Source organism: Lepus europaeus, chromosome 10, assembly GCF_033115175.1.
Source record: "Lepus europaeus isolate LE1 chromosome 10, mLepTim1.pri, whole genome shotgun sequence".
NCBI lineage: Eukaryota > Metazoa > Chordata > Mammalia > Lagomorpha > Leporidae > Lepus > Lepus europaeus.
This window is the reverse complement of record NC_084836.1, coordinates 90308009-90332931: the sequence shown is the minus strand read 5'-3', so window position 1 is coordinate 90332931 and position 24923 is coordinate 90308009. Positions and strand designations below refer to the sequence as shown.

General features: G+C 45.0%; 1 protein-coding gene across 1 annotated transcript in view; it reads left to right on the top strand.

The window, feature by feature from the left end:
* Positions 1–22816, top strand: part of SLX4IP (SLX4 interacting protein) — a 229269-nt gene extending 206453 nt beyond the window's left edge. Inside the window, 10 exon segments of the mRNA XM_062202515.1 lie at positions 8307–8407; positions 10212–10316; positions 10318–10358; positions 10361–10922; positions 11392–11467; positions 12489–12581; positions 13256–13342; positions 17863–17866; positions 19784–19858; positions 22677–22816. Coding sequence (XP_062058499.1) covers positions 8307–8407; positions 10212–10316; positions 10318–10358; positions 10361–10922; positions 11392–11467; positions 12489–12581; positions 13256–13342; positions 17863–17866; positions 19784–19858; positions 22677–22816 — 1284 coding nt within the window.
* The last annotated feature ends 2107 nt before the right edge of the window (positions 22817–24923 follow it).

Here is a 24923-nt window from a genome sequence, read left to right as displayed (position 1 = left end):
TCTCACCACATCTGGCCCTGCCTTGCTACTTTGCTTACTTCATTCTCAGCCTGTATGTGGCGCTTGGTCCAGGCAGCTCCCGGTTCGTATCCTGCTGGAGGAAGGGAGACTGGAGTCTGCCCTGGACTACTGTGTTTCGTGCTTCTCTTTAAGATTCTGAAATTCAGTACCTGTGTTCCTGTCAGCCCAGACTGAGTCATAGGCCCCTTTCTGGAGTCAGATACAGAGACAAAGTCTCTTAAAATACATGGTCCTTGCATGTAGGGCAAGAATGTGATTCCTTAGGTAAAATCTGAATATTACTTCCAGGAAATCAAGAAGTATCCATTATAGAAATACTATTTTCTTTTTTTTTTTTTTTGTAAAGATTTATTTATTTTTACTTGAAAGGCAGAGTTACAGAGAAGGAGAGGCAGAGAGAGAGAGAGAGAGATCTTCCAACAGCTGGTTCACTGCCCAAATGACTGTGATAACAAGAGCTGGGCCAGTCCAAAGCCAGGAGCCAGGAGCTTCTTCCAAGTCTTCCATGTGGGTACAGGGGCCCAAGGACTTGGGCCATCCTCCATTGCTTTCCCAGGCACATTAGCAGGGAGCTGGATGGGAAGTTGAGCAGCCTGCACCCACATGGGATGCCGGCGTTGCAGGCAGCAACTTAACCTGCTACCTCATAGCGCTGGCCCCTAAAAATATTTTTTTCTTCCCTTATTTATAGATGAGGAAACTAATTCTCAATGAAGATAAGACTGTTGTCCAAATTTCACACCCAGACGATGACCAGTGAGGGATTAGAGCCAAGGACTTCTGACTAAGAGTCCTCTCCCTTTTATGTGACTTCATCTCTGCCTGTGATGATGAATGACAGTACGGTCACTGGACAGAGTGGAGACAGCACTGCTAGGGGAAGGCCTCTTGGACTCAGTCCTGTAACACAAAGACTGTGGGTCTCATTTTTCTCATCTGTCAAAGAGTGACAATACCTTGCTGTTGAATACCCAGGAAGGACCAGAGGAGAGCTTGGGAATAAGACTTTGAGAATCACAGCCCCATATAGTTTGTGAAGGCAACAGATTCTCTTTTTCAATAATTTCAAGAAAATTTTCCAACGCATGCTGCATTCACCCACTTCACTGCATTTATCTTTTCCAAACAGTCCAGGGAAGTAGTTGAGAAACCAGCCATCAGGGGTTGAGAAACTAGCCTTCAACAAGCCAGTGATAACAGTGAGACCAAGGTCTCCACTGCCCTCAGCTCTGTGCTCATCCTGCAGGTGTCCTGGTTTGGTCAACTCAAGGGGTGTCCTTCTTGGCACATATGGTCATGAGGGATTAAGAGTGGTGATGTTTTGAATGTGTCCTAAGACTCTATAGTTTAATAGTCTATGAATGGCCTACTTTTAAAACCTTACAGTTAAGGCATTTTCATTTGAGGGTAAATAAAAGGGATTCAGAACTCATGTACATACACATAAATTTTTTTAAAAAGAGCCAACAGTCACAAGATAAAGAATGAGAGCACCACGTTATTATATTAAATGCTACCTTGACATAATCTTGATAGCATTAAAGACCTTTTCCACATCCCATTATTGCCTTTATATGTTTTACAATCCTGAAAACAAGAGTTTGGTGGGATAGTTCTGTCACATGCTTCTGGCTGTGGCTACAGTTGTGCTAGGAGGACTACGCAAAGGGTGGGCTATGTGGTTAGGATTAGCCGTGATTGGTTGGTGTACCCATGGGGCTCTTGGAGTGACCAGTAGCCTGCTGGTAAGTCCTCAAGTATCATCTCAATTTTAACTATTATTGATGCCCTTGAGCCCGCAGGGAGGTGCTGGATAGCTAGCTGTAAGATCTTCCCAACAAAGCCCAGTTTTTCAGATGAGAAGTAGCATTGCCTACCCAATCTGTTTTGTCCATGTTGAATTAGGTGTTAGCTAGTGGTGTGGTAGTAATACCAGGGGTCTTCCAAATGTTCATGGAAAATGTGTATTATGAAAAAAACTATTTGTAGATTTAAATATTTTCTGTCCAAAATAAACACATACTAACATGTCATAACATGTTTGAACAGGATCTAGTTTGAGGCTGTAAGAAGGATAAGACATAAGTTTGAAAGGAGTCCCTCTCAGCACAACATGACTTCTACTAAAATTGAAGCAACAACAAACATCAAATTGATGGTGAAGCGTGGGTGGAAGAGTGGTGAAATCATTGGTACGATATGAAAAGTTTATGCCCCAGAGAAATCAGCATTTTCCAAATGGATTACTTGTTTTAAGAAAGGGTAAGATAATTTTAAAGAAGCCTGCAGCACCAGACCGTCCACATGAATCTCGAAAAAATTTATGTTTATGCCCCAGTTGAAGACGAGCAGTAGTTGACAGCAGAAACAATAGTAATACCATAAACATCTCAACCAGTTCCACTCACACCATTGCGACTGAAAACTTAAACTTGAGCAAACTTTGCTCCAGGAGTCCCATAACTGTGTACCCAGGTCAATTGCAGACAAGCAGAGCTTTCAATGGAAATTTTTAAACACATGGGATCAACATCCTGAAGCATTTCTTCCATGAATTGCAATACCAGATGAAACAAGGCTGAAGACAAAGCACAATCAAAACAATGGCTACCAAGAGGGAGAAGTGGTCCAGTCAAAGCAAAAGCAGACATGTCAAGAGTAAAGGTCATGGCAACAGTTTATTGAGATGCTTAAAGGACTTTTTGCTTGTTGAGTTTCTGCAGGTCCAAAGAAGATGACATCTGCTTATCATGAGGCTGTTTTGAGAAAGTTAGTCAAAATTGTAGCAGAAAAACTCCCAGAAAAGCTTTACCAGAGAGTTTGCCTCTACCACAGCATTCCTGCCTTCCTGCTCATTTCTCTCATCAAACAAGGACCGTTCTGCAAGTTTCAATGGGGAAAGCATTACACATCCACCTTACAACAGTCCAGATTTGGCTCCTTCTGACTTCTTTTTGTTGCATAATATATGATATATATATATTATAATATATGTGCATGTGTATGTACACACACTCACACACATATGTTTTTCTTCAGTTAACAATGCAACATATTGGGTTGGCATGGTTAAATTCCCAGCACCCTCAGTTCCTCGGGGATGGACTAAATGGTTATCATTGCTTACAGAAGTGCCTTAAATTTGATAGAGGTTATGTTGAAAAATAAAGTTTATATTTTTATTTTTATCTTTTTGTTCCATTTTTCCATGAGTATCTTAAAGTCCCTTCATAATAACATCTACTTCATCTAGCTATAGTGAGGGGGACATTAGTGTGTTCCCCTGTATCTCATTTCTCATTTCTAAAGTATTATCCAGACCTTTTCTGGGCAGGACCATTGCCATTAACTGCATTTGGCTATTGAGCATTTAAAATGTGATTCAGAAATGATATACTATAAGTATAAAATACACACCTGATTTCCCAGACTTAGTAAATAAAATATTTTATATTGAGTACATATAATGATAATGTTTTAGATCTTATATGCTTTATTGAAATTTAATTTCACCAATTTCCTTCTTTTTTAATGGGACTATAGAAAAGTTCAGGTTACTTATACAGTCCACATTGTATTTCTGCTGGAGCTTTCTGGTCTCCACTTTCCTCTTGACTCCATCTCAGGTTCCAACACTTTACCAAAAACAGCAAAAGACAGGGTCACCTTTATCCAATGGTCACTTTTCATTTGTAACAGGTCAGCAGCATTCCACACAGTTGTCACTTTTACTGACAGTGTATTCATCACTTTCATTTCATTTTTTCTCTCGCCTCTGTGGAATCATTTTATCTTGATTATATTTCCAGTCTAGCCACTTCTTCCCACCACCCACCTTCTCCAAGACCCATCATCTCTGAATGGACTATTGCCAGGGCTTCATCACTCGTCTCCCTGTAATGATTCTTTAAAAATGTCCAGTCACTTTGCTCCTCAGAACCTCCCATGAGCCCATCATCATCTTCACAGCCAGACTTGCCATCTTTACAAAAGTCATAAACAATTTTACCCTTCTACCACCAATTCTCTCTGTATGTTTGTCTCTATCTCTCCTTCTCTCTCTCCCTCCCTCTCCTTCTCTCCCTACCCAGCCCAATCTCCCTTTACCCCTCTTATCTATCCCTTCTCTCTCCACTCTTCCAGGCACCCTGTCCTCAGGGCCTGGGTGTTCACTGTTCCACCTGCCTGAAATGCCAGTTGTCGTTCACTCAGGTCTCTGTGTAAAACTCACCTTGTGACCAACCACAGCCTTCCCTGAACGCTATATCTAGCTAGTACCCAGGGCGTGAGCATTTGGCTCAGTGGTTAAGACACTGCTTGGAACACCTGGATCTTACATCAGACTGCCCGGTCTTAATACACCTGGCACCGCACCCAATTCCAGCTTCCTGCTAATGTGTACCCTGGGAGGCAGCGTTGATGGCCCAAGTTGTCTGAGTCCCGCTCGTGTGGGAGATCTGGTTTGGATTCCAAGTTCCTGGTTTTGGCCTGCCCCAGGCCCAGCTGGTGCAGGCATTGGGGGAGTGAACCCTCAAATGGGAGTGTTCTCTCTCCGTCTCTTTCAGATGAATAAGGAAATAGCACCTATGATCTTAGACATTTGTTTCTCCTCATGGCATCATCACCACCTGACTTCAGATGTTTTTTTGTCTTCCCTCTGGAGATGGAGGCTGCAGGAAGTCCAGGTCTTTTGTCTGTGGGTCCCCGTCCTTTCCTCCAGCAACCTCAAGCAGTGCAGGGTGCAGAGTACAGGTTTGCCTAGTTGGATTATTCTACTTCCTCATCAATTCCAGGTGCCTTTGAAATGGAGGGTCCTTAGTTCTACTGGGGATCACAATCCCTGGAGATCAAAATTCTTGGGTAGAATCTGGAAAGCATTTTAACAAACTCCCCAAGTGATTTGATGTCTGAGATAACTGGACCCCACTTTGCAAAATGCCATCTCATTGTACCAGTGTACATTTATTTATCCATTGCTCTGCCTTGTCAAGTGTTGTTCTTATATATCAGTAGCATTTGAATCACCTGGGAACCTAAATATAGCTCTCTGAGCCACACCCCAGATCTTGTGAATCAGAACTTCCAGGGACGGGGCCTGGGAATCTTTATTTTTAAAAAGCTCCCATAGCGCCCCTGATGCAGCCAGTCTTCCCACTGGCCTTTCGGAGCCTGACTGTGTTTTACAGACTTCTTGAGAGGAGATTGTAAACCCAAGAGTAGGTGTTCTTTATGTTGTTTTAAGCCAACTTCTCTCCCCAGTCCCCATTAATCCAACAATGTTCTGTTCAAAAATGTTCTTCAATAAGTCATCTTGGAGTGAGCTCCTCAGTTTATCCACTTAACTGGAGCATCAGCCATAGTTTCTAACTGCATTTCAAACCAGTCCATTCTCTGAATACAGTCAAGAGTGCTCAGTTTATTCTGGTGGGGATTCTTTGTATTCCTTTCTGTCCAACATTTAAAATGTGTTTACCAGGTCAGACCAGATAGATTTGGGGTTATCATCACCCAGCAAATACCCAAACACTCCTCCACCTTCTCCTTGGATCTGTACTGGAGCACTTGTGCTTGGACTGTCTTCAAGTCTGGGGCGCATTCCTTGGTCCCCAGAGCATTCCCAGGGATGGAGAAAAGGCCTAACACCTTGCTCCAGGGCTGTTCAACTTGCCAGTGGAAGTTGAGTAGACTTTTGGGGCCCTATTTCTGTTAGATTTTGCCCTAGAACTGCATACTGACACTCTTCATAGGTAGAAGGTTTAATTTTGAAATGCTTAAAATACTAAGAAAAATTAAAATCGGGGTAAGGCAGGGATGAAGCAGGAGGCAAGGTGGAGTATACCAAGGAATGGTACTTGCAGACTAAGGGCCAGCTTCCAGGTTGTGAAGATCCCCGGAGATGCTCTTGATTAATCCATTTCTTAAATACCTGAATCCCGTAGGGTGCTGTCTCTGGACTTTGGATGGCCAGTCGGTAGCTTCTTTGAGTATGCTGGACTTCTATTCTTTGCAGAAGATGACTGGGTCATTATTAACTGCAGAGTCTAAAACATTGGTAGAGTCACGTGTAAGCCCGGGAGATACTCGCAGCCTCCTCAGCACACACTGTCTATCTGCACCTTGGAGCTGAGCCTCGGGAAAAGCTGCAGATTGCATTTTGATGCCAGATGTGAGAAACCATTAGTAATCAGGACAACTCCCATTGGGAAATACTGTTTCCAGGTGATAGCTGCTTCCTCGGGGTTACTTGTTGCGGGGGAGGGAGGGTGGCAGATTGGAAGCTATGATTTAGTGACAAAGGGAAGTGAACTGACCCTAGAAACCTAAGAAAAAGAGATTTCTAATGAAACCTGGCAGTTCAAGGGCTGAAGAAGGAGGCTAATCTTTTTTTTCCTCTGCCCACCCAGTCTTTATACCAATGTAAATATGCCTCCTTCAACAAATTGCAAAATGTGGTTTTAATTTGTAAGCAGGAGACCCGCCTTGCCTTTCTGTTCTTTTCTTCTTTTCCTTTTCCTTTTTTTCCCCTTAAAGCTAAGTCACAGGTTTTAGCCTTTTTGAACTGGACATTCCTTCTATCACTCTGTCACCTTTTCTGTTGTCCCTTTTCTTCCGAGGACATATTCCCCCACTGTGGTCAGTGGGATTTGGGATGAGAGCCGACTGGCAGCTCTGTTTCTTCTTAAAGAAGTTTTTGAAGTTCCCAAAGGAAATACATAGAGCTCTTTAAACTGAGCTTTATAAATAAATAAATAAAGACAGTGATTCAATCCGATCTGAGATTTGAAGTGAGTGTCACTGTCACGGCACCATACTTTATGTGGTGTGTGCAGAATCCATTGTTGTTATTTATGACCCTGTCTGCCTTCCATTGTGGACTTCTTCCAGCCTTGGGGAATTTACATCATTCCTAATAGCAAAAGGCTTTCTGGTTCCCACAGAGCTGTTCAAAGCCTGACTCATGCTCCTTATGTTAATTGTTCAGCTCTGAAAATACAGCACTTACAGGGTGTGGTTGTAAGGGGAAAATCTACTGTACTTACAGGGCATGTTTAGAAGTGTTTCACACATAAATCTCCATTGCTCTCAATATCTCTCATATTTAACTTTTAAACTCTCACTCTTTTTGGTCAACTAGTATGTGTTAGGAAGCAAAACGAAAGGGAGAAGCATCAAAATGCAATATAATCCAATAAAACAGTATAATCTATTTACTAACTCTTAAAGCGGAGTTGGGTTATAACTGGGTATGACGTTGACATTTTCTGCAGTCTGAGGACAGTGAGACAGCTGAAGGCTCATCCTACTCTGGTGTGGGGCATAATAGGTAACACTCAGCACACTGGTCTGGGAAGTACCCAGGCATAAAACTACTGGCTGCCTTCTACCAGGGAGTGTAGCTGTGAATTCCATTGTAAGCTCAAAGTAGGGACCTATTGATAACTTACCAAAACTGTTCCTAGTGGTAGCAACATCTTAATGGAAGTTGGTGGGAAAGACTTCTTACTGTCCCTGAAAATGAGAGCAGGTAATACCTTGTCTGAGTTTTCTACCTGCCATCTGAGAGGAAAGTGTCCCACAGTGTTGGATCAATGTTGGCAAAGGTTGGCAGGCTTTTATTTTTTATAATTACTTCCTTATGGCATTTTTACGGGACCATAATAGATAGGCAGATAATCTATGAATTATAGAAAGCTACGGTAGTGATTAGTATAAGAAAAAAAAAAAAACTGCCAGTTTGTCTTGGTAGACAAGAATCACAGCCTCCAGTTTTCAAAACAGCAATATTAAAAGTTTTAACACTTGATGTAGTCTTGAGTGTTGCAAAGGCCCTATTCCCTGTTTTTGTTGGTAGAGAAAATGTAGGGAAACATTAGGAAAATCAGGGGGTGGGCCATCGTGCCATCAAGTCTTGTTGGAAGAGCAAAGTTTATAAATATGCTGCTGCCTGGCACAGTGATTGAGGGCTTTTGTCAAATTTGGGGCAAAGAAATGTCAGCTGTCAGCCAGGAGCTCCCAGATGGTTTGGAATTGGCATCCTTTACATTACAGTCTAGTAAGTGTGTGGTGCATGCTCATGTATGAGATGTGTAAACTGAGCAGTCCAGACAAAGCTACAGTGTGTCATAAAGTCCTGGATAAAAAAAGGTTAAATGGCTTAACACTAAGCAGTTTCATTTAGTCTTTCCAAAAATAAATCTAGTCGTGGGGGCATTCAGAGTGTAACTGTTTTCTCTCATATTCAGCTCATAGATTTCTGATTGAGCTTTTGTTATCTTTTGGAGTAGACAGAAAGAGCTCTCCATGGAGTGTCTGATTATTTTGCTGAGTGTGCAGAGAATCCACTTCCTCCCAGTGCAAAGCTCAAGAGAAATGCTCTGAAAGAAATGTAGGTCCAATGTGTTTCCTTTTTCCCATTTTCAACTGCCTCTGTGTGTGGATAGATAACACGAAGTCTAGAATTAAACAGGACTGCCTGGAACCTAATCACAAAATCCCCTCTGGCACCAAGCCTGCCCTTAGTCCCATTCTCACTCTTCCCACCCTCCTGACTCTCGCTGCTTTCTGGGCACTGGGGATAGAGTCCTTACTCCACAGGTGTGTTGCAAGGAGTAATTAATTACAAGCTCTTTGAAGATAAAAAGCACCTGTTGGTGGTGTGTTTCATGCAACTTTGAGTGACTGCAGACAGAGCTAAAACTTGCATTCCTTTCCTACGATGCTTGTTCTAACTCTAATATAATTATCATAATCCTTGCACCCCTGATAGCAACAGAAAGTGCATGTATCTATACTCACATATATTTATTTCTACACTAACGATTACCCAAAATAAGTATTTCAGCTTCAGTGTTTTGAGTTTGGTGACTAAAGAAAGTTCTGGCCATTAGCAACCCTGAAAATACAAGGTACTTCAGAAAGTTTGTGGAAAGATGAGATTAAAAGATAAACTTCTTTTAGTGCAAAAAACAGAAAACATTGAAATCGTGAGTACTTTTTTCATACCATGCATTGTTCCATGATCTTTTGGGAGACTCCTGATATACATGCATTCCAAAACTTCTTACACCAAATTAAACTTAATTTTTTATTCCAGTGTTCCATGAATTTTTTGAAATACCTTCATATATTGTAACCTTAGATTCTTTATTCTCTATGTTCTCCCTAAGAGTTAGTTTTGTAATCAAGTGAAGTTCACATTGCCTGTTGTGTATGCTGGAGAAAAGAGATTTGTAAATCCAGCACTGGCATGTCTTCCGTGACTCTACTTTCTTTTCTTTCATGCTGGCGATCAAAAGTTTCTTCTGGGACACGTCGAGTTCTATTAGCTAAGCCCTGCTTCCTTCAGGTCGATGAGCAAGTTGACACGAGCTAAATGGTTGTTGTATTTGAATAACATCCTGAAACAGCCCGAGAGAAGTTCCTGCAGATTGTCCCTTACTACTCACAAATAGAAAATGTGTGTGCATGTGTGCATATTTATGTATATGCACACAGAGAGAGATGATCATTGAATGTATTTGAGTATCTGTTCATGGATAAAAATCAATGTATCGGGGCCAGCGCTGTGGTGCAGTGGGTTAAAGCCGTGGCCTGAGGTGCTGGCATCCCATATGGGTGCCAGTTCTGGTCCTGGCTGCTCCTCTTCCGATCCAGCTCTCTGCTATGGCCTGGGAAAGCAGTGGAGAATGGCCCAAGTCCTTGAGGCCCTGTACCCACGTGGGAGACCCAGAGGGAGCTCCTGGCTCCTGGCTTCACATTGGCGCAGCTCCGGCTGTTGCGGCCGTCTGGGGAGTGAGCCAGCAGATGGAGGACCCCTCTCTCTGTCTCTGCCTCTCTCTGTAACTCTGTCTTTGAAATAAATAAAATAAATCTTTAAAAAAAATTGATGTATCAAACATAGTCAATATTGGCCCTTAACATCAGAAAGGAATGCCTAAATTTGCCTTGGTCAAAATCTGAATTCCAACATAACTCCATTGATAACCAGAGATCTACAAGCAAAATGTGTCCACATATAATGGATTATGTGCTTGATCCAGTCTGCATTTAAAGAGACACTTGGAGATTTTTCCAGATGTGCAAAGGAGGCAAGGAGAAGGCAGGTAGCACGTGCCTCCTTTTTCAGGTGTAGAGCAATGGGGTGCAAGGCATTTAGAGAAAAGTATGCCATTGCATGTTTGTTGTTTTAGTTCGAAAAGAACTGAAACAAAATGCAGCGTTGTGAGCAAATCACAGACCAGCAGGCACATTGTGGGGCCATCCAGCAACTCAGCAATGGCAGAGGTAGCAAGGATGACAGGCCTCATCCAGTTCTCCATCAGATTCCGCGGGACAAGCTAAGATTACATAAAGGCAGCTGAGCGCCACTGGGGGCTTCCTGCTCAAAAGCTGGAAAATGTTCCTCAGAGCCAGCCAGAAGACACTAGCAGCCAGCAAAAACCTCATCCTGGGGAGCTGTTGAAGACAGGGCTTCGAAGCAGGAGCCCCGTCTGTAGCTGTGAGTCAGCACCACCAGGTCCAAAACAAAGTCCACAAGCTGCCAGAACACAACAGAAGTGCAGGAACTGCGACTCTGAGGACGACTTTGACCACCACAAGAGAGTTTCTCTTGGAAATGATCGATTAGTCCCCAGAGAAATAATAGTGGGAGTCGGGGGGTGGGGGGAGGAAGCTGTCAATGTGTTGCCAACTTTAGAGTTGTCAGATCCGGGGTTCCTTTTGAAACAAGATTTAGCAGAAACCATGTCTAAGGAAGACTTACATGTTTTGGAAAATCTTTCCTCCAGACAGCTTATGAAAAATAACCCAGGGCAGGCACAGCACATGGGCTCAGCCACAAACACTGAAAGATTATCTATGATGCAGGGCAGCCCAACCAAGAAAAGGAAGAAGTTGCAAAGGTTTGCAAAATTATAGTTAAGCATATAGCAGCCAAACCTGTGACAGGACAGCCGCGGGTGTAGATGCTGGGGTTCTAAAGGAATTGATTAGAATGATTCATTGAACTAGAGTATAGTCCTGTCTCTGTAAAAGTTTGTTTCAAGCAGTCGCCCCCAGGAGGCTACTGGCCCATTTTCACAGCATCACTACTTTCTCTTCCTACCTATCACTATCTTCAAAAAATGACTGTGATGATAACAAATCACCTGCTTTGTCAGGGACAAGCCCTTCCGTGCATGCTCCTCGTGAAGTACCCAGTCGTGCGTCTTCCTCGGCAGACCACGTGAGGACGCAACATACAGCTGGGGCCACAGGGCTGCTGTTCAATTCTCTGAGTACTTTCCCTCCTGCTGCTCCTCTGCCTGGCAAGGGGAGGCAGGCAGAGGCAGGAAGGGGGCTGCCAGTCTAAGTACGTGGTCCTGGGGTCAGCGTCACCGTTGGGAGGTATGGCTCCACCCCAGACCTGCTGACCGAGGAGCTCCACCTGATCCAGAAGTATGCTCAGGTGAGAGGACCACTAGACTAACTGGAGACTCCTTGGTGTGTATTTCCTCTGGCCTGGCCACCATGGCCTTCATCCCCTCGTCTGGGACCACATGAGAACATGTCTACTCTCAGACGCCCTCCAACTTGTGAAACAAACACCTGAGTCCAGTGTGTGAGTCACTCTGGTCCCAGATTCTGCAGTGTGGCAGCCACAGTACCCAGCGAGTGCTTACCTTGCCATTTTGAAAGTTGACAAATAATTCATTCCAGCACTAGGGGAAGACATGGACTAGGTGCTCTTGACTACAGCTCAGGCATGTCCCTGCCCCTTCTCTTGCCTCCACCTCCAAGGACTAGGTTCAGGACGGACCTGAGCCCAGGGGGCACTCAGTGGCCAGACTTTAGTTTCCCATTTGGAAGCTTCACAGGCAGTTTAAGTTTCAATACAGGAGACTTGCCTTCTTTCTGCAGTGGGCTCGCTCAAATGTCTGTGACAGTGAGTCACAGCCACGACTTATTTCGGATGAACACCTACTAATGAACAGTTTCATTCTATAACAGGAAGAAACTATATTCATCCAACATGTTTTTTTTTTTTTCTTACTATCAGGTAGTTCTTTGAAATAACACCTCCCATAAATAATAAGGAAAAATCAATTCTATTGCTCAAAGTGTGGAAATCAGCAGAAAATGAACCCAGGAGAGGCCCAATCAAAGAAAAGAACATGGGAACAAGTACTGTGAAGGGTCATGCTTGAGATGAATCGGTGGTTTCTTATTCTGTCCCTCCCCATGTGTGCTCTCCCCTCTTGTATGATACGGTGAGGTTCATTCAGACGCAGCCATATTTCATGGAACCATTTTTTGAGCCTTAAAGTTCAAACTTGGTCACCAAGCCTAGCCTAAATCCTGCTGGAAAACCTATCACTTTCCTGTGGTCCCTGCCCCACCACTCCCACTAGAATCATAGCCCTGCTCCCCAGAGACCTTTCCTCTCCCCTCTAGCTTTTTTTGCTGCTCGCAAATGATTCCGGTCAAAGGATCCTGTAGGCGAGGAAAGAGCCAACAGCAGCAACATCAGTCGAGCTGATTCTGTGGCAGTAGGTGTGACTGCACAGAACGGAAACCTGAGGGTGTGGCAGAACATCAGGTTCTGTGTCCCATCCTGGACCCACTGTTCTAGATGCATTCTTTACTGAAGACAAGACCACAGTGTGTCTCTGAATCTTCTTAAACAGAAACAGTTATCACAGCGGTTTATAAACAGGGCGCATGTGAATTCTCCTACTAGCCCAAATCAGAGGCCAAGAAATAGCTCCCTGGAAAAGGGCCTAGAATAAAAAAATGACCATCCTGGAACAATGGCTGCTGCCAGCTCCAGGACGAGGGAGAAGCGTGTGCCCTGGAGCCAGCAGAGAGAGTTCTTTCTGAAAAGTTATCTCTTTAGCTAACCTGGGCTTGGTGGTTAATGATTTTTCTTTTTTCAGAAAGGTCTGACTGTAGAGTTTATTATATTTGGGGAAATGACAGGTACTGTGATCTAAGCGGGAAAATAGCACCTTTGGCTGTAAATAGATGTGGTCTTTCTCACAGCCTTCTTGCACAAAGGATTTTAACAGGATTGACAGGGAATAGCTCCCCTCCAATGGCATGTGTTTGAGGAGTTTTGACTTTAAGCATTTTCCTTGCACATGTCTGAAACACCCCTGGATCTCTTGCCACTTGAGTAGATGTGTGATTCTTTGGATATTAGAAAGTACAGAGGGGAAAGTGGATGCTAAACTGTTTTGTTCTTGTTGCTTAATAGGTAGAATATGAAAACTTCTCTACTGTTGAGAGTGGTGTATATTTTGATATTCTTAATAATTCAGCATCTTCGTCTGAGATCCTGTCAGTATTCTTAGCCAAAATGAACAAGTTCTTTTTTTTTAAAGATTTATTTATTTATTTGAAAGGAAGAGTTACACAGAGAGACAAGGAAAGGCAGAGAGAGAGTTCTTCCATCCGCTGGTTCACTCCCCAACTGGCTGCAATGATCAGAGCTGTGCCGATCCAAAGCCAGGAGCAAGGAGCCCCGTCCATGTCTCCCACAAGGACTTGGGCCATCTTCTACTGCTTTCCCAGGCCAGAGCAGAGAGCTGGATCGGAAGTGGAGCAGCCAGGACTAGAACCAGCGCCCATATGGGATGCCAACGCTGCAGGCGGCAGCTTTACCCGCTATACCACAACACCAGCCCCTTTATTTATTTATTTATTTATTTATTTATTTATTTATTGTTAACGAACAAGTTCTTCAACCACTTAATACCCAAAATTAGATTCATATTAAAATCACTGTGACTTTGATGCTTGAAGATATTAATGTGATTCAGGTAATAACTTTGAGCTTCCTAACTTTCTGAGTGTCATGGATTCTAAGCCACCTTTATATGCTTTCAAATGACATTTTAATAGGTCAGTGTCAGGGTCTTTTTAATTTAATGTCTATAAAGAACTGTATGGGGGTAATCTGTGTGCTTCTTCTTACACATTTCTTTCTTTTCTTTGCCACTGGAGGTCAGCCATCCAGAGATGCGTGTGAATCGCCACATGCAGAGAAGCAGACATTGGGGGAGTGGAGAGTTGTTGTTCACTTATTTCCATACTAAGGAAGTATGGGAAGTATACTTCATTTTCTCAAAGGCAGGAGTCACAAAACACCTCTGTATTTTGATTTATGGCAAATACAGCTTATCCCTAAATGAGAAATCTCTAAATCTATCTTAGAGAAAAACAATGGGGTCACAGTGTAACTTTTGGCTTTTGGTGTCATGTTTGGATTTTAGCATGGATTGTTGTGCGTATCAGTGGTCTTTGATTTCAAAAAGAACTTGAGAGGGCAGCCCACATAAGGGGAGGAAATCCCTGTGCCCAAGAGAATGGCCTGGGATCACAGTGTTGCTATTCCCAGTTTCCTTGAATTCCTTCTTGGCAGGCACTACTGTAATATTTCCACCACATTAGAGCGAGTGGCTCTCCTTTTGAGGCAACAAGTGACTCTCCTAAGGGCCAAACATGCTGTATTAGCATGCTGTGACTTGAACATGGAAATCATTTTAATTTCTTTTTTTCTCTTATGAGGAAATTTCCATGCTTGGTTTGTCAAGACAAGAGTTCATTCCTTGTTACTGAAACACTAATGAATTGAAACGTGTTAGAGCAAGTTAAAAAAAAAAATCAAAATTAAAATTAAGCTGGTTTCTTTTCCATACTTGAAAGCTTTCCTTAGTACAAAATAAATTAAGCATCGTAAAATGAAGTTAGCTCAGATAATTACTCCTTACAGAAGTCAAACTCTATATATATATTATATATATAATTGATACTGTAATTTAAGGATATAATTAAATTCTCAGAAATTTGCAGTCCTCTCTCTAATTTGTTTTCTGTATTTATTTAACAAGCCAGGGAACAAATGCATGGCAATGTACAGCTTAACAGAGGGGGCAGGGATAGACGAATTTGTCTTCGGTCATCCAGAACTGCTCAGCACTGGGCTTGAATCTAATAACATTCAAGCAAGTTTCATTTTGCAGCATTTCACCACTATATACTGTGTCGCCTAATAATTGCCATTATAGTTCTTTATCAAAAGTTTTGATTCCTGGAAAAAAATCAGTGAAACCCTACATTTGACCCTTCACTATCTCATCAGGTGACTGAAAGTGTGAATTTGACATATCCTCAGAATATCTTTCTTTCTTTCTTTTTAAAAATTTTATTCATTTATTTGAGAGGCAGAGTTACAGAGGGAGAAACAGAGAAAAAGCTCTTCCACCCGCTGGTTTACTCCCCAAATGGCCATAACGGGAGCTGGGCCAATCTGAAGCCTGGCGCTTCTTCCGGGTCTCCCTCAGGGGTGCAGGGGCCCAAGGACTTGGGCCATCTTCTACTGCTTTCCCAGGCCATTAACAGGGAGTTGGATCAGAAGAGGAATAGCCGAGACACAAACCAGTGCCCATATAGGATGCCAATGCCACAGCCAGAGGCTTAACCTACTATACCACAGTGCCAGCCCCCAGAACACCTTTCTTGAAGTTAAAAAAACCAAATACTGCCATAATCAATAGAAGAGTTATTTTTTCCCATTGACTTTATCATTTTTGTTTTATTTGAAACTCCTTAAATAGTTACAGTAGTTGTACATGCCTAGGGGATAAAGCTATTATGTAGGAGAAATAAACCTGTTTTAGGATTAAAGAGCAAAATCATTTCAGAACCTTCGTGTGTATAAACTTTGTTCTTCACAAGCAGGTGAATAAATACCCAAGCAATATGCTCCAACATGCCCTTTTTCTGAACATGCTATTTTAAATTATGTTCTATTTGTAAGATACTGTGTCCTCCTTGAATCAATTCTGATATTTCAAATACAGCACTTTGTTAAAATAACTAAAGGAACTTTATATTTGAATCACTGGCACTAAAAATTCGGGTATGGAAAACCCAGTGTGAAACACTGAGACATAGTTGACCTTTAAGATTTTGGAGTACCCACTACAATGCAGACTTGTTCCCACTTCTTGCTCCCAACCGTGAACTGAGATAGACTTCTTGTGGGGGTTCAAGGATGGAGCTTTGAGCCCTTTGCAGAGAACGTTGGCCCTCCCCAAGTAGATTCATTTCTGTTACAGACAGTGAGAGGGAGAAACCAAGAGAAAGGTCTTCCATCTGCTGATTTACTCCCTAAATGACTGTAAGGGCTGGAGCTGGGCTGATCTAAAGCCAGGAGCCTGGAACTTCTTTCAGGTCTCCCACGTGGGTGCAGGGACCCAAGCACTTGGGCCATCTTCTCAGGCCATAGCAGAGAGCTGGATTGGAAATGGAGCAGCCAGGACTAGAACCAGCAGCCATATGGGATGCCAGCACCAAAGGCAGAGAATTAACCTGCACAGCTACAGCGACGGCCCTGTTTACTTCTAATAATGTTTCCCCTCTTGTCCTGTGCCATAACTTTTCAGAGACATTTCAGCGTCTTGTTGGAATGATACATTTGAATACCTAGGTGTGCAATGCTGAGAACCTCTGCAATTAATGAAGCAAAGCTCACTTGTTACTGTTTTGGTCATGGTTGCTCAGCCATGTACTGTCTAGGCCATAGGAATGAGGCCTGCCCAGGACATGAGGCTGGGCTCAGTGTCTGGGGACTACAGGACAGCAAGGAACTGCAAGCCACAAACCCTTGGATCCAAGTACTGCTTTTCCATTAATTTATTATTAATTTCTTTTTCTTTTTTTGACTGGTAGAGTTACAGACAGTGAGAGGGAGAGACAGAGAGAAAGGTCTTCCTTCTGTTGGTTCACCCCCCAAATGGCCGCTACGGCCAGAGCTATGCCGATCTGAAGCCAGGAGCCAGGTGCTTCTTCCTGGTCTCCCACACGGGTGCAGGCGTCCAAGCACTTGGGCCATCCTCCACTGCCTTCCTGGGCCACAGCAGGGAACTGGACTGGAAGAGGAGCAACCGGGACTAGAACCCAGTGCCCATATGGGATTCCAGCACTGCAGGCGGAGGATTAGCCAAGTGAGACATGGCACCGGCCCCATAATTTTATTATTAATTTCTTAAGGTTCATTTACTGGGTCCAGCGCTGTGACGTAATGAGCTAAGCTTCCTCCTGTAGTGCCAGTATCCCATATGGGCACCAAGTCATGTCCCAGCTGCTCCTCTTCCCATCCAGATCTCCGCTATGGCCTGGGAAAGCAGTAGAAGATGGCCCAACTGCTTGGGCCCCTGCACACACATGGGAGATCTGGAAAATCTCCTGGCTTTGGATCAGATCAACTCCAGCCTTTGCAGCCATTTGGGGAGTGAACCAGAGGATGGAGGACCTATCTTTCTGTCTCTCCCTGTGTCTGTAACTCTGCCTCTAAAATAAATAAATAAAATATATTTTTACAAGTTTTATTTATTTATTTATTTGAAAGGCAGAGAGAAAGTGAGAGGTCCTCCATCTGCTGGTTCACTATCCAATGGCCACAATGGCCAGGGCTGGGCCAGATCAAAGCCAGGAGTCGGGAACTCCATCCAGGTCTCCCATGTGGATGGCAGGGGCCCAAGCACTTGGGCTGTCCTCTGCTGTTTTCCCAGGCACATTAGCAAGCAGCTGGATCATAAATAGAGCAGCCAGGAATCATACCTGTGCTCATATGGGATGCCAATGTCACAGAGAGGTTCAACCCACTCTGCCCCAATGCCATCCCCCCATTTATCGGTTTTATATAGTTTGAGTCAAGTCACTTAACCTCCCAGGCCTTGGTTTCTCCATCTGTCAAGTAAAATAATCTCTGCTATTGTAAGTGCTACCCATGGCTCTTAGAATGCTGAGGTAAACATACCACTCCCGTGTATTAATTTCTTCTTCTGTTTGGAACAGTTCTGTACGTTGGCCAAACATTAGAATCAGCTGCATGGCTGCTAGTTAAATCCAGATGTCTAAGATTTGGCCTGAACATTGGTATTTTTTGTTTGTTTTTCTTTTTTAATTATTTATTTATTTGAAAGGCAGAGTGATAGAGATTCCACTTGCTGTCGCACTCCCCTGATGGCCACCACAGCCGGGACTGGAGCAGGTCTAAGTCAGGAGCCAGGATCTCCATCTGTGGGTTTTCCACGTAGGTGGCATGGACTCAAATACTTGAGCCATCATCTGCTACTTCCCAGCGGCATTAGCAGGGAGCTGGATCGAAAGCAGGACTCAGGGCACCCTCATATGGAATCTGATGTCCCAAGGCTCAGCTTAAACCACTACACTACAATGCATTGGTATTTTTAAGATTCCTCAAATAATGATTCTCACGAGATGCCACCACTGAGAGTGAGTGTTTTAAAATATGGTGTGTGTGTCTACACTGAATGTTAAAAGAGGCAGGGTCATCTAAGAGCTGCGTATCCTGTAGAAGAGATGGTTTCTGGGGCAGGTATTTGGCCTGCTGGCTAAGACACCACTTGGAGTGCCTGAATTCCCCATCAGAGTGCCTGAGTTCCAGTGCTTGGCCTATTCCTGATTGCAGCTTCCTACTAATGCACACCCTGGGAGGCATCAGGTAAGTAGTTGAGTCCCTGCCACCCATGTGGGAGAGCTGGATCCAGTTCCTGGCTCCCAGGCATTTAGGTGGGGGAGGTTGTTGGTGAACCAGTAGATGGGAGTGTGTGTTCCCTCTGTCTCTCTCTCTCCCCCATACCCCACCCCTCCTCATGTATGTCTCTGCTTCAAATAATTTTTTTTAAAGAAAAGAGGTGGGGCCGGCATTGTGGCTTAGTGTGTGAAGCCATTGCCTGCGATGCTGGCATCCCATGTGAGCACTGGTCTATGTGCTCTATTTCCCATCCTGCTCCCTTCTGGAGGCCTGGGGGGGGGGGGGGGGAGGCAGCAGAAAATAGCCCAGGTACATGAGCCCCTGCATCCATATGGGAGACCCAGAGGAGTTTCCTGACTCCTGGCTTCGACCTGGCCAAGCCCCAGCCATTGCAGCTATTTAGGGAGTACCAGTGGGTGGAAGAATTCTCTCTATATAACTCTGCCTTTCCAAAAAACCAAGGTGGGGGTTATTCTCTGCAAATCCAAAGTCTATCTTTTTTCAAACAGAGTAAGAGAGACTTCAGGGAGAAGGTGTCAGTAAACACACATTATCATACAAAGCGATGGTGTTTTGTTTTCTTCTGAAGGTCCCTCTCCATCTGTCCTGCCACTTTAGATCCCATATATCCGCACACACCACTTCATTTTTGCCGGCACCGAGAAATTGTTACCCACATTTGGAAGATGAGTTTTTAAAGCACCTAAATAATTGCCTGAAATTTGTACATGAACCTCTGGGGTTTGCCTTTGATCCATGATCATTAATATCATTAATAGGCTCTCTCAAAGTGCGTGTGAATCTCAAGTTAGCATTTGGCAAGGCAGTGGAAGAATGAACGCTTTTAAAATAGTTTGGCTCAGGAAGCGAATCTGAAATAACCCTGTGGGAAAATCAGGAGAATTTCTCATCCTGCGAAGGATTACCTAGGATGAGATACTGACCTTGTATTTTACGTTCAGCTACATTTCTTAAAGCCTCATTCGTTAGCCGGCCTGATTTATTTTAGGGGGTGAAGTAGGCTGAGAGAGGGGGCTGTGATGATGTACAGTTTTTATCTCTGCTTTCTGCTTTCTGCACGGTTCCCAAAAGATTTTCATCATAACGTGTGTGTGTGTGTGTGTGTGTTTTATGGAAAAAAACAAAGGGCAGCTTCTTCAGAGATTTCCTACAGCTTTTCTTTCAGGAGTTCGGGCTGCTGAATTGTCCCCTCTCCAGGCTCTAAGGCGAGGCAGCCCCAGAAGGCCGAGTGTGCGCAGGGCGAGCTGAGCGCTGACCTCTGTGAGGGGGGAGGTCAGTTCAGCACAGAAGACTCCAAAGGGAGGAAGAAAAAAAGCAACTCCTCAGCAGGGAGTTTGACTTGCTTTAGGGCAGAAGAGCTTTTATAAATGAGTTCCCAGTCTCCCACGCCCTCTTGCCTGCTCTGCTATTACTGGGCCTGCCTCTACGCTTAGAGAGAGAGAGAGACAGACACACACACACACACACACACCCAGAGCCCTGATTTCCACTCACTACCTCAGTGCTTCTCTCCACCTGCCCCGGGAACTGTGGACAGACAGGCAGACCCCGCTCCAGAACAGGCAGGTGATGGATTGACTGGGAACTTCTCTAGGCCCAGTGGCTGTCAGAGCTCCTCAGTTCCCCCTTCGCATGCTTGACTGGTGAGAAGAATGCAGAGGGCTCTTTCCCAAACCCACTCTGGATGCCTGGGAGAGTTAATACCGTCCCCTCCATTCCTGTTGTCAGCAGGAAAAGGTAGAATGCTAAATCAGGGTGACCTCCAGCCAGGATGTGGGAGCCTGGGCTCAGTATTTGGGATGCGTCCCAGTAGGCGGAGCCTGGAAGGACTTCGCTGTAATGGTGCCAGAGCCTTGTGAAACAGCAATACTGCTTTATTTGTGTATCCTCCTTCAGATGCTTCCCTAGTGAGCCTTTTCCCAGTGCCTCTCTGCTCAGCAAAGTAACCGTTCTAGAAGACATGGAGACTGCATGAGCAGAGCCTGGGGCTTCCCGAAAGGCCCTTCGAGGCATCTCTCCAGTGACAGGTGTCCCATCATCAGTGGGAGAGCTAGGCATGCCAGAGATACGGGGGAGCTGTGTTGCTGTTGGTTTCCGTGTCCGTGTGTTGTTGCTAGTAAGACTGCAGCTGGAAGAACCTACTAGATCACACCTAAAATCAAAGACGAAGAGATTCTGGCCATCTGCCAGTTCTTTGCAGCAAATTGCCATTCCTCTCGCTTGACGATACTTCTTGGTACTGGTTTATCAAATCGCACATTCTTCTGGGCCTTGATTCTAGCAATGACGTTGGCTCTCGTTTCACATGCTTGCCAGGACTAATTCTAAGTCCCAGGAATATTTTAGAAGAGCCACAGAACTCAAGAGAAACTTTAGCTTTCAGCCAGCAGATAGGCATGTCTTCCGGAGCCAGCTGCCCACCGCATGAGGGCAATCCGAGGAGAGAGGAGACAGTGGGAGATAAAGGGGAGTTTGACATTTAGCCCCTTCCCAGACCAGAAGAGCTGGCCACTGTGCAATGATGACAGTCAAGATAGGCACTTCCTTGTTGGGGAAAAGCTTCGGGGGGAGAAGGGGGGGTAGATTATAAAGTATTTCTGAAATGCTCAATCCACTGAAAACCCCATCAAGAAATGAAGAGTCAAATATTACCACACCATTTCACAAAGATAGAAAACTGGCCCAAGAATTTGTATCCCGGAGTTCTTCAAGGTCAAGCACCTGAACTTAGCTCATTTGGCACTAATTTTATGAAACAGTGATGACACAGAAGAAGGAACTGCGTTTTCCTCCCATTATTTGTAGGCTATGGACAGCGATCTACACCCACAGACCACACACTGTGGGAGAATTTAATTGGGCACCAAGTTTTTCGTAGTACGGCAGTTCATTCTTTGAGTTTTTCTTTCTGTTACCCTGGCGGTAGGCACCGAACCAAAGAAAAAGCCTAAGATTTGTACAGGAACCATCAAATACAGCATTTGCACATGACTCAGACTGGTATGAATCCCTTTAGGAGAGGCCCGTGTTCATTTTCTGTCACTGCGGAACAAACTTAGCAGCTTTAAACAACATAAACTTACTATCTCGCAGCCTAGGGCACCTTTAGTTAGGGCCTCGCTATGCTGACCTCAGGATGTCAGACTATCTCCTTATCTGGAGGCATGAGCTTCCCTTAGGTTGTTTGCAGAATTCAGTTCCTTGAGGTTTTAGGGCTAAGGTCCCCAAATGTCTTTCTGGCTGTGAGCTGGGGACTTCCGAGGAGCCTTTCTCAGATCCTCACCACTCTGGCCCCCTCTAGTTCATTAATAGCGGCAGAAATCACCCTGGCTGTGAATCTCTTAGCCTGGAATCTCCTGACTTCTCCTTCTGTGACTAACCAGAGAAAACTGGTTGTAAAAAGCTCCTGTGGGCAGGTCTGCCCCACCTGGATAACCTGCATTCTAAGCCAGCTGATTTGGGACTTCAGTGACATCTGCCACATCCCTGGACCACAGTACCTGGAGGGGGTGTTTGAGCAGGTCACCAACAGAATCCTGCCCACCAGCATGTCTGACAGCCCACAGCTGCCCTCTCATAGGAGGCCGGGTTATTTGGGGAGACAGGAGACTTCATTGAAATCTTAGCTGCATTCCATAGACTCTGGTGTCTCCGGTTCCTTAGAGAAAATAGTAAGGGCGGTGGACTTTTCTCCTCCTGCAGTTCTTTTCATAAATATTGACAGTGTTGCATGTTCATGGTCACTCTGTCAGAAAAGGAAACTGGGCAGAGAGGGATTCACAAACTTTCCCAAGTTAGTCAGTGGCAGAGCCTAGAATTCAGGTCTTCCTGATCTCAAGGCCCAGAAAGTCTGTTGTTGGGCCACACAGGCAGAAAATTCCACGCCAGGAATTGGGGAGGAAGAGCTGGGATGGAGTCAAGGCAGTCTGGCCGCAGAGTGTGTGCCCCTGGCCACTCAGCTTGCGCCTACACAGCCTGACTCTGCACACCGAGAAGGTAAAAGGGCAGTGCAGAGAGGAGCCAGGCCCGCGCGGGGGCAGAACACTCTGGAGGAAAACGCTAAGGACCTCCGTGCGAACTGCACTCACAGCCAAGGATGTCCAACCGAGAACTCACAGGAAGCCGAGAAATAACGGGGCGTGGATGCGGAGAAAGCCGGAGGTTGTGGTGAAGCCCTACCCTCCACCCGTCCCGGCCCCTTCCCGCTCCCTTCCCTACGCGGATGCTTAGCTTTGTGCAAAACCCGCATGCTGGTTCACATTTGTGCTCCTGGAGTTCCTTGTTGTGCCTTGAATTCTTTTAAAAATACTTTCAAAAAAAGAAGAAAAAAAGACTGCAGAGCCAGAGAAAGCCCCCTGAGGGTATCTGGTTGTTCATGTTCCTGAACTTGGAGGGTTTATGTTTCTGTCTCTGGGATGGGGTTTTTCCAAGTCAGTCTGCGTGGGCGCCTCAGCACAGAGGAAACTTGTGCGTAATATGTTAATTCTGGCCTACCCCGACATGACAAGCAGGTTAAAGATGACTTGTGGGATATGCTGCTAAGCCATCAGCGCCAAGCTGGGGGAGCAGCCGTCTTGGGGTGCCCGGCAAAGGAAGCAGCTACCCACAGGCAGTTCCGGGAACTCCCGAGTATGTCTGTGCCGGCCCCGCTGCGCACCGGACGTGGTGAACCTCATCACTTCCAGCAAGCGGCAGTTTGCTATTTCTAAGTGCTCAGGTGATTTTTCCAAGATAACCTGTAAGGAACCTGCAGGGAGACACGGGAGTAGTTAAGGAACATGGGATGAGGCCTCATCATAATTGCAATCGTCTGACACAAGACAGGCCTCTTGCCAGGATATTTCACACCCAGAAAGCACTGTGGTCCGGAAGACGCCTGCGAAGTGTGTGTGCGCGCATGTGCGCGCGGATTATGCGTGTGCGTGTGCGTGCATGTGCAAGCACAGGGAGGAGGGCGACCTCATAGGGCTGTGGATTTCCGCTCTGAACTCCTTTTCCTGTGATTCACTTTATAATTCTATAAAATAGAAACTAAAGAGGAAATATGAAACTTCGCAAGAACAAAGGAATAACCTACAAAGGAATGGGGCTTAATCTGCCCCTGATCCAGAAAACGCCTACTGGTCCCATCCCGGATTTAGAAAGATGTCACTTCCTCGGCCAGACCAGCTCAGAGCGGCCACAGTGACTGCAGCAGCTTCCCGCGCCCTCCCTCGAGCCTTTGTGTCAGTTTTGTGAAGCATTTCCCAATGCTTCACCTTTGAAAACCATGCCAAAGGCAGGATCCCTGCATAAACTTGGCAAATTCCCAGAAGAGACAGAAAAACTCAGCAGCCCAGGAAACAGGAGCCCCAGGGTCTAACCCTGGCTGTTGCTAACGCTGTGTATGACCTTGGGCAAGTCCTTGAAACTGTCTAGACCTTTCCCCTTCTGGGAAAGTAGTTGGGGGGAGGGGAGTCCTTTGATCAGCAAGGTCCCAGCTTGCTTTAACATCCCGTGGGTCTAAGATGAAGGCTTTTCAGCCGCACGTATCTCAGCAAGGATAAAATAAAGCAGCTCTTCACTCTTCAGGTGCAAAACAGAGAGGGGGCCAAACCATTTGGTCGCCTGAGTAGTCATTAGGAAGCCAGCTGCAAACTTGTAGTTCCCTCCGGGATCACGGATGAGCCCCACTGGCCCTGCCAGGAGAGCTTCTCTTTACAACAGAGCTGTTACTTTCATGTTGTTGGCACAGATGCTTGCTCTGTGGATAACTCAACCCTTGAGTGCCCTAGTGTGGTTATTTGCGGTGGGTGGGTTGGGGGAGGCAGCAGGAAGAACTCAGTGCAAGGTTCTTACTGAATTTAGGAGCCTTATTCTCCAAGTTAATTTTCCAGACTTGCGTTATCACAGGTTAATACTGGACCCATGCATAATGATACATAATTTGAGACTTGTAAAAGCTGCCTTGGACTTGAAAGAAACACAGTCCATGCCAGGAAGGTTGTGCCCGGCATGCAAGAGCAAGTCATACTGGTAGAATGTATGTCCAAAGCAAGGGAACCACGCCCCTTTGAAAGGATCTTAGAGGATGCCATGCAGGTGGGGGGGGGGGGGGCGGCAGGGAGAGGAGATTCTGTTGCTAGGCAACCGTTCAGCTGCTGCCCTGAAAACCTCCGTTTTCACCACTTGCTCTTTTAACAGTCATTGCAAGGCAGTTCACAAAGGGAAATTCGTTATTTTTAATAGACACAGAAATATCTCATGGATTTGAAATGATGCAACAAGATTGCCCTAATGGTTTCTAAACTTTGTTTTTTAAGACTTCTGGGGCCAGAACTGTCAAGAACTGCCTTGG